The following is a 10,356-nucleotide window of genomic DNA, read 5'->3' on the forward strand; positions in this document are numbered from 1 at the left end:
TGAATAGCCAATAAAAATCGACGCGGAAGTGGGGGCGGAGCTAAGCACACTGCTGGGCAAAATGGCTGCGACCATGAAGAACGTGGAAGAAATTCGGAGTAGAGTGATACTTGGGGAATTTGGTGTGAAGAATGTAAGTACCGTCATATTAATGGATCTGTGACAACATGATCTGCTCGCTGAACGGTGCAGACACCCTGCTGAACGCACGTCCCCGTCTCCGCGCGCGCGCGTGTGTGTGTGTGTGTGTGTGTGTGAGTGAGTGAGTGAGTGAGTGAATGGACATGGATTAATCAAATGGGGTTCATGTCGCTAAATGATCAGCGTCTCTTGGTAAATTCTCCATCAGTGTGAAAATATAAGCGTGGTTGTAGAGCAGTGAGAGCAGGGGCCGACGGGAGACCGGGGTCCTTTACAGTATGACACTACACTTCCTGTCATCTCTGTCTGGATTTGCAGTACAGCATCCTTGTACATAACATAATTGATCTAGTTATAACCAGTAGTTAATTTTTAACAAGGGGGATGGCCCAATGGGAGCACCACCTTGCCCCAACACAGGTATGTGTGCCTTAACCATAACTGTGACATTTCTAATTCTACAATTATGTATCCAGTTGTCTTCCTTCTCTACCTGCAACAGTTGTCTTTTTATAACTGTATTAAAGTAATGAGTAAATCCACCTTCAAATTGAAATTGTATGCAGTGGACTGAGTATATTCAGGCAGGGTTTTCTCATGTTTCTCCCAATACACTGCAAGCAGGGTTCTTTTAAGTTACATGACCCACATGACCCCTTGGAATGTTTTACCATCTAAATTCCTTGAAGGACACACATTGAATATTGTGCAAAATAGCAGAGCCTGACCGACTTATCGGTATTTGCCTTTATCGATTTATCGGCTAATTTATAAGGTTTTATAACCTTAAATTTAAAAAGTATAATGCAGAAAAACATGCTTGAAGTCATTAAAAATTGGTGTAATGACATAGTTTGGCCAGCAGAGTGCATTTCAACGGGGGATAAAACAGCTGGTATCAGGAAATGTAACAGCCACCTCATTGATGATTAATCTATAAACCAGCACAAACATGACAATTGACAACATAACATAAGCCACCATGTTCTGAAATGACACACTTAGAAATGCTAACAAAAAGCAACATTTTGTTTTTTTTTGTGCTCTATGCCTTTCCTGTGTCTCTGACTTCCTGCCGGCGCGATCTGCTCTGTGCAGCTTGTTGCGGCTTTCGTCAAAAAATAAACCGGGCAGCTGCATCTCAAAGCAGCCGTGGCCGCTCGACTCCACTGTGCGTCGCGGCTGATCGCGACCGCTTGTGACTTGTAACACGATCTGCTACCAGGGGAGGGAGAGTGATGGCAGGTTAACAAGGGGACGGCATCCCCCCTCATCTCCCCTCACATCGCCTTCTGGTTAGAACAACTGTATTCAAAGTGTTCGCATTGAAATGAATGATTTTGCTCTGGTATAACTGGCTCCCTATTACTCTAATATTAACATATGACATGAGCCTTTATGTTAAAAATGTGTCCTTTTGTAGCTATTCATCAGATGGTTAATGAATTCATTCCTCGTGTGATAACAGTATGATATTATATCATTGTCACCACTTCAGAACGAGGAGAGCATGTGAAAAGGTTTTACTCAGCATGATAAATATCAACTGTTGGATTCCAATTGTATGAGCACATCAGTAGTGTTGTTGGGTTATTTCAGTTTGCAGCACACAAGTTGCTCTGTTACTATCACTTACTCTCACAAACACATAGAACAGCACAGACAAAGCTGTGGCTGGTTCATCTCTGTTAGCTGTGATCATCAAACTAGATAAAAGTTGCATCCAGTTTATCATGTTCAGCAGCAGTTATGCAGTTTGGCCCTTGTTGACTGGAGGGTTATTCCATGTCTACTCAACCCAACCCAATGATAATATAAATATAAATAAATAAGATGGATGGATAGATAGATAGTCCTCTGAGCTATTTTTCAGCATTTTAGTGATTCCCTGTATGTGTATTCCAAACCCCACCAATCGCTTGTTTTTCACTGGATTCAGTTTAAATCTGTCCTAAACATCCAAGAGACCAAAGGAAACATGGTAACATTGATTCATTTAAATCATGGTTGCTGAGTGGTTACAGTAATCAAATTGATAACAGAGTCCTTTCTTACTGGAACGAAGAATCTGTCATTCTCAAAAATTAGAATCTCCAGTCTCTAGTTTTGACTTTTCTGGCAACCAATGTATGGGTCTGTGTAGTATTAATGTAGTTATAACACACATAGAAGTTACGTGGTCGTGCATAAAGAAATTGAGTGCCACTTGTTAAAGCTTTAGAGCTGAAAAAGCCACTTTTGGGTTTCTGTGACTTTCCCAAGAAGGATTATTTTAATTTCATTGAAAGATTTATATTGTGTGTGTTAATATTCATTGCACCTTTCAAAAGATGTTGTATTACTACATATATAATTTTTTGATATTGGCTAATACAACATTCAGTGGTTTTATTCCGAGGTATATATTTGTACTGTGTTGACTTCAAGGTTTTCTTTCTGTGTGATATCTATTGAGAAATTTTTAAGTTACATTTTGGAGTAACAGCTGGTTTCTTTCTTTCTTTCTTTTTTCTTTTTGGCTTTTAGGTTCATACATCAGATTTCCCTGGAAACTACCCTGGCTATGATGATACTTGGGACATGCAGAAATTTCAAAAGGTACATTTCTGTTATTTTACACCTGGAAGTTGCTTCTGGTGATGGAGGAAGTCTTTGGGGTCTGTTTTTGATTCAGTTTTCCTCAGACTCCATCATTCTATCCATCCAGTGGATAGTTCAGACATCCCTCACCCCAACTCATAGGGCGTCCCATGGTGTTCCCAATCACGGTGAAATATTGTATATGAACCAATTCATCTTGCTCTTTTCAACTTGAAGGAGAAGTAATTTTACCCTGAGCTCCCTCCTAGATGTCTTTCCTCGATGTCTTTCCTCATATCTCTATGGGTGTGCCCAGACAGTGGGCAGGGTAGTATGACCCTCCAAATCCACAAGACATGTGGAATGGATGAGCAGTAGAAAGCACTTAAGTAACCTTAAGAGAGATGTAATAAATCAGATCTACAAAATGTCTCAATCTATTTCTTCTATCTGTACTTATCCATAATAAGAATAACTAAGAATGGTCAAATGTTAACATAATTTAAAGTGACCGACAAGAAATAATGATTTTACCACCCTTATTTTCATCCAAATTTAGATTAAAGCATCATGAGTGAATTGAACGAATGACTGATATGTGATTACATCTCCTCTCTGTTTGCAGAACTTCAGAATTGACTTAGTGCATCTTGATGAGAGCAGTATGGAGTTTGACATGGTGGGGATTGATGCAGCCATTGCCAATGCCTTCAGAAGGATCTTACTAGCAGAGGTGGGAGTCCCAGTCAGTCAGCTGTCTTATGTCTCATATCTTTAAACTAATCAAGATATGTTTTAAGGCTTTTTCTACCCACTTGTTTTGTGTGTGACATATATGGAATTTGATGTGGAGACATGGTCAGTTCTGTTAAAATATAGCGCAAGTTTCTTTTATTTGATAAGGGTTTATTATCTTTTCTTTCAGGTGCCTACCATGGCTATAGAGAAGGTGTTTATCTATAACAACACATCCATCGTCCAGGATGAAGTCCTGGCCCACAGATTAGGCCTCATCCCCATCAGAGCTGATCCTCGCCTGTTTGAGTACAGGAACGCTGGTAAAACTTTACAGTGACCCACTATACATGAAGCAGTAGAACAGCAGCAGCTATGAAATGCCGATTTAATATATAGATGGTAGAATATAATGACAGCTGTAATCTACTGACTTTCACACCATATTTGTCACAACCTACTTGCTCCAAATATTGGAAGCAGATTTGTTGCATTCATACTGTAAGAAGAATTTGTAAGAGTTGGTCAGAGACAACAGTTTTGATGTATTGTCAAAGACGTATGTGTTTTGTGTCGTAGAGATGTTTCCCGAAGTTAGCTTGCTAACCAGCTGTGGGTGCTCCCCCACTTCTTTGGTAGTGTGAAAGGTTTCCACAGCTAACTGATTTACTTGCTAATGTCAAGTAGTCACTACAGTCAAAGATATCAACAGCAAACAGTCTATAGAGCAGCAGTTAGGGGTTATGCTGCTCCCTATAGTTTTGGAGCTGCCTTTGAACTCTGGCCATTTTCTAAACAAACAGAAAACAATCATCCTTCACCTCAAAATAACTTGCAATTGTAAACTGATTATAGAGAATAGTACATACTTCTTTCTCTAACCAACCATGTTTAGTCGGTACAGATGCTGACATGCAGAAAGCACATTAAACAAACATATAATAGACATGTACCCATTTTGACTTTTGGTCATGTTACTCAGAGAATTGACTCACCAGCTTAGAAGATCTCCGTTTGTCGGCTAGTCCAAAATGGAAGCGACTATTGTAACCAAAGTGTAAATATGAGGAACATGACAGCTACTATTGTGTTATACCAAGTGCTCAGATGTCAGTATTGTGAAAAAACTGCTATTGTTGTTGTTTTTTACAGTTTTATTTTAAGGTTTGTCAAATATCACATTTACATCCAAATATTATGAGAGAACACATCTATTGTTAAGCTCTGCCTCTGTCATCCAGAATTCATAGAACCATAGTTACATGCTCTACGTAAATCTCATTTAACATGCGGCGTTATGCTGTTTATTCCAGGTGAAGAAGCCGCAGAGGAAGAAGGTTCCGAAATAGACACAATTCAACTACAGCTAAAGATTAAATGCAGCAGGAACCCCCGAGCCAGCAAAGAGTCCTCTGATCCACGAGAACTGTATCTGAACCACATGGGTAGGTCTCAGGTGACGCCACATGAAACAAAGATTACTGGTAATGTTTTCAGATACAGGCAAATGAGTGGTTGTAAATAATGACCAGTTAGACAAGGGGAAGTGCATATCTATGCAAGAAACATTATCCCTCTGTAAGATGGAACCTCAGTGTGACCAATGATCTGTCTCTTCTCAGTTTATTCCAAGGACATAAAGTGGGTCCCCATTGGGAACCAGGCAGATGTGTTTGCAGACTCCAGCATTGGACCGGTACATGATGACATCTTGATAGCTCAGCTTCGACCAGGACAGGAGCTGGACATTGTCATGCACTGTGTCAAAGGAATTGGTAAGAGCTTTTCAGGGTCTGAATCTCAGCACATTTTCACCTTCTTGTGTCTGTAGTAAAATACATATATATATTAAATATGTATAATATGAGAATTAAAACTCATCTCAGTGGAATACCTTACTTTTTTTATATACTGCATGCTACGGCACATACTACATTCTCCTTTGATCATGTTGTTGATCATGCTGTTCATGTGTTCTCGGTTCAGGTAAGGACCATGCTAAGTTCTCTCCAGTGGCCACAGCCAGCTACCGCCTCCTCCCAGAGATCACCCTGCTGGAGCAGGTAGAGGGGGAGAAGGCTGAACGCTTAAAACGTTGCTTCTCGCGAGGAGTTATCGATCTGGAAGATGTTAATGGTAAGAAAGACCTAATCTGACTAATCTGAATCAAATAGAATCCAACTCTGCAGAGGCCATGATGAAAAAAGGAAATGCGTGGACTTTTGTTCTACAGGTGGTACTCTCCAAGTATGTCATAAAATTCCAGTTTAGCAGCTGGTAGATTTTTCTTTTAATTGAGAGAGAGAGTTGATATAAGAAACACTCAATTATATAGTGAATTAAGCAAGGGTTCAACATTTCATCATTTATATGTAGGGCTGTAACGATACACCAAACTCACGATTTGGTTTCTATCACGATTTTTGACCCACGGTTCGATACAAACCTCAATATTTTTTTTTTTTAATAAAACATTTTATTTATGTAACATTTCAATAACTTATGTATATGATACTTGTCTGATAGTATCAGAGGTGCAGGATTGTGGATGGCGTGTCTATCTGATGGTCTGTTAACTGCACAGATCCGTCACTCAACTTAATACAGAGAAATGTCCCACAAAGCAATATTACAGAATCAAATGAAGGTAACGTAGTAACTGTCTTTGGCAACGGTGTCCTAGTTACATTTCTGCCCGATTAACAGCGTCTGTCACCGCCAAAACAAAACTTTAACTCACCGAGTGTTTATGAAGAAAAAAAATCTCTGCGACGGTCAGCCCTCCGGACCGAGACTTCAGTGAACTTTACCCCAGAAGACAGCCTCCATTGGGTTTTGATTGACATGGGAGACACTGGAGAACCCCCTTGAAAACACACACACACACACACACGTCATCACCATGACGTGTACCGTCTTTACAGTGGTGTTTCGCTCTGTGTGAACCAACATCGGCGGAGAACTGGTGAACGACTGCTGCAGTGTTAATGTGATGTTACTTACAGCTCAAGTTGTGTTGCGATTCTACCTTCTCACAGCGCGAGACAGGTTCATGGATCTTAGTGTCGCAATTTCAGTTTCGATACGTGTATCGTTACAGCCCTATTTATATGACATAAATATATTTCGGTCTGTTTTATTGAGTGATCAAGCATGGATGGAAATATTTTAGGATTGCAGTTGAGTGTAATTCTTGCTCAGTCTGCTCTGAGCCCCTGAAATCTGTAAATATCATCATTGTGTTCTTGTGTCATCCGCCTCAGGTAGGAAGGTTGCCAAAGTGGTGAACAGTCGTCTGGATACATGCAGCAGGGAAGTCCTCCGACATGATGACCTGAAGAAAGTGGTGAAGCTTGGGAGAGTGCGAGACCATTTCATCTGTATGTTCATATATATTTGAACTGCTTTAAAGACAACATTGAGACTCTGCAGCACTAAAATGAATTAAATCACTGTAAATTAAAACAATATTGAAAGTAAGGACTCACCTTTTAAGGAAAAGTTGAGCCATGCGGGTCATTCCATACCATCTCATCTAGGCTCGAAAAAAGTCATGTTGAAACTTCTTTTAATTTCCTGGGAGCTAACAAAATCTTATAGCTGTACTCCATATACTTTCTTTCTGCAAACTTTGTGTGTTTTGCAACTGACTTTGAATATGTTGTTTCCAAGAAGGACACTTTAATTAACTTGAAACGCTTTGTGTTAATATGCATGTAAGCTGTAAGATGTAACTGGAACAGAAAAGAAAAACAGGCTCAATAGGAAAACTGACAGTGAAAAAAGTGAATTTGTCAGCTCCACAGCAGTATTTAGCAACATCTACAACACTCACTTTTTATACAGGACCAAACAACTTGTAAATGTGATAGAACTATATTAATACCACACAGTATCAAATTTGGTTGCAAGAAATTAAAAAGTAGTCGAGATGTTTGAATTTTTTTATAATTAAATGTTTAAGTTAAGCAATTGGCTCGGGTCAGAATACACATGAAAAGAACTGCAGGAATACTAAAAATAGGTATAACATAGGTATAACATTTGCAATGTCCCATGAATTTAGATTACATAAATGGATTGTCTTCAAGAAAATCCATGACATGAACTGCAAAAATTTCTTAATTTCGGGTGAGTTGGCATAGAATGACTGATGTCTGTACGGTAAATAGAAAACTACTGCCAGGAGATATGAAGACAAGCATGGGAAGCAGCTAGCCTGGCTCTCTCTGAAGGTAGAATATTGCACAATAATTAACATGTTATATTTAATTTATTTAATTCGTATAAAGACCAAAGTTTAGAAAACAACAAGATGTAAGTTTTTTAGGAGTCATTATTTTTGACTATTGTTGATTCTGATTTAGTTTGGTGAAATAGCAGCCGGTGCTCCCAAAACCACAGTGACTTGTTTCTATTTCTCCACCTGGTCAGTCAGAAAGATCAGAAGAAATGAGTAATGTTGTCATGTGACTCTTGTAGTTCTTCAATTAAAATCTCTGTTGTGGGGAAATCAAGTCATGTCTTATATTGTAATATGTAATGTCCATGAAGCAATTTGTATCACTTCAGTTGATTTGATCTGCTTTCTCATACAGTTACCGTGGAGTCGACTGGCATCCTTCCTCCAGATGTCCTAGTCACAGAGGCCATCAAAGTCCTCATGGCGAAGTGTCAGAGGTTTCTCAGTGAACTGGACTCTACTGACATGAAGTGAAATAACTGAGCATGCTCACTTCCACCATAAAGGTTCTGACACTGATATACTGCTACAGCCTATCAGGGGTTGAATTGACGGTACTGCTCTGTTGATAAAACTGACACTGAATTATCAGAATTGCAAAGCCGATTTTATTACGGTGGGAAGACTTGTTTGTAAGTATGTATATACTGCTGTCTAGTTTTTTGTATGCCGTTCTTGAGTTATTGAGCCCAGTTTTCTTTCAAAGAAACATGGGGAATTTAATAAATACATCATCAATAGCATTCCCAAGGCTGTCTGTTTCTCTGCAATAAAGTACCAGGAATATGGCATTCTCATTTATCCCAATATTCATTTAAATTGTAAAATGTCCTACTCATTGCATTATGGGCCACAGTAAAACACTGTGACACACAATAAAAATAAAATGTTTATTTATTACCATATTTTATTTATTCTGTTAGCAATTATATCTGTAAAAAATGTGCATCATTAATACCTTTTAAGATGGTTTGATATGTCAGTTCCTATGGGTTCCAAGGCAAAAGTTGTTCAATAACATTCTAAGACATCTTAGGATTGTGAGATACCAAGCGTGACCCAAGTTCATGCCTTTACGGCAGCGACAGCCGTCACTGGAGGCATTACTTTTTCAATTATGTTTGACGCTTGAGGAAATTTCTTAAGATTTGGCACGTGCATCGTGGAAAGTGACAAAGTTACATTTTTTGCTCTAAATGACATATTACATAATCACGATCAGTAAATAGAGGACACTGTCTGTCTCAGTAGCAGGGAGGGAAGCTGTGTTCTGGGGGAAAGCTCACTGAAGTCTCTGTCAGGAGGGCTGACCATCTTCAATACAAGTTTCCAGAGACGGTAATTACAACAACACAATAATGGAAGGTGACAGACATGGTGAGTTTTTTGCTCTGAATCATGTCACAAACTCACTGCAATCCAACTGCTTGGCTCTGCTGCTGGGGACAGACACTATTTTATGGGCATAAATGTGATAAAGAGTCAGTAGGACAGACAGGAGGACACTTTTTTCACATATTTTTTTCCTCCAATAAGTTGCCAAAAACATTACCAGTTACCATATTACTGTTGTGTGGTCCTGTAATGTTGCTTTGTGGGTTGAAGTGTGGGACATTTCTTTTTATTTTGTTGAGTGAAGGATCTATTTAGTTATCAGACTGTGAACACCATCAAATCCACACACACTGGTTTTGCACTGGCGGGTCGCCTCTGCTGAGGCTCTGAAACTACCTCCTGAGGCACATCAGAGCCGGAGCAACTGTTCCCCATCTGTGACTTTCATACAGGCTGAGTATCCACACATGATTGCCGACTCTAATCTTGGATGTCCATCTTGAAACTGGTATGATTGTGTGAACAACCAGCATTTTACAATTTGTAGCTTCTTTGCGTTTACCAAAATCAGATTTATTGACCAAACGTGTGAACACATACATGGAATTCGATTGATTTTTGTTTCTCTCTATGAACTTACACAGTAACGGACATACAGCAGTCCAACACAAGCTCATTGGTTTTGCTCATAATGATCATCCGTGCACCTCCCTAAAAATAGTCTTTAATGGAGGACAGAATGTTGCTTGGTGGAATCAAACTTGTCCATATGGGGATAATAATTTCACCAAGAAATCAGATGGTGCACAGCCTTTTAAACAGCTCTTCGGTTTTCTTGTTGGACGGACCAACAATGATTTTAACGCAAGGTCTTCTTCCTGCTGACTGAATCAGTAATTCAGTTCATGCATAATGCTGTCTTCTGATATATTGTAAAGAAATCCTTGTTTTCTCAGTTGTTACTTCAGTTCACAGAGGTGAGCTCGGGTGGGAAGCTCAGGTGAGATTCTCAGGGAGCAGGAGCTTAATTGTCAAGATGCCCAACATCTGTAAAAGAGAAAGGATGTGTGCACTTCTCTATGGTATTCAACAGCAGATGATAATATCAGCTGCTATCTTAAATATCCTCCCTGCTGGAAAATTCAGCATAGACCAGCACCAAAACCAGCAGTAAGACCAGCATAATTGTGCTTTGGTGCTGGTCTATGCTGGTTTTTCCCAGCAGGACTGTTCATACACAGACATATGAAAAAGACCTGAGAAATATCCTTCTCCATTATAAACAGAAACCCAGTAAACTTTATAAACTATTCTATTTTTTG

The 10,356-nt window shown here is 39.3% G+C and overlaps 1 protein-coding gene across 1 annotated transcript; it reads left to right on the plus strand.

The window, feature by feature from the left end:
• On the plus strand, window positions 1-8,496 carry polr1c (RNA polymerase I and III subunit C). The gene is made up of 9 exons (XM_037125006.1): window positions 1-133; window positions 2,668-2,739; window positions 3,347-3,454; window positions 3,647-3,779; window positions 4,770-4,901; window positions 5,079-5,231; window positions 5,443-5,592; window positions 6,720-6,836; window positions 8,055-8,496. Exons 1-9 carry the CDS (start codon window positions 62-64, stop codon window positions 8,171-8,173), a joined length of 1,056 nt encoding a protein of 351 aa, XP_036980901.1. The 5' UTR covers window positions 1-61; the 3' UTR covers window positions 8,174-8,496.
• The last annotated feature ends 1,860 nt before the right edge of the window (window positions 8,497-10,356 follow it).

The sequence above is a fragment of the Acanthopagrus latus genome, chromosome 15 (genome assembly GCF_904848185.1).
Source record: "Acanthopagrus latus isolate v.2019 chromosome 15, fAcaLat1.1, whole genome shotgun sequence".
Lineage (NCBI taxonomy): Eukaryota > Metazoa > Chordata > Actinopteri > Spariformes > Sparidae > Acanthopagrus > Acanthopagrus latus.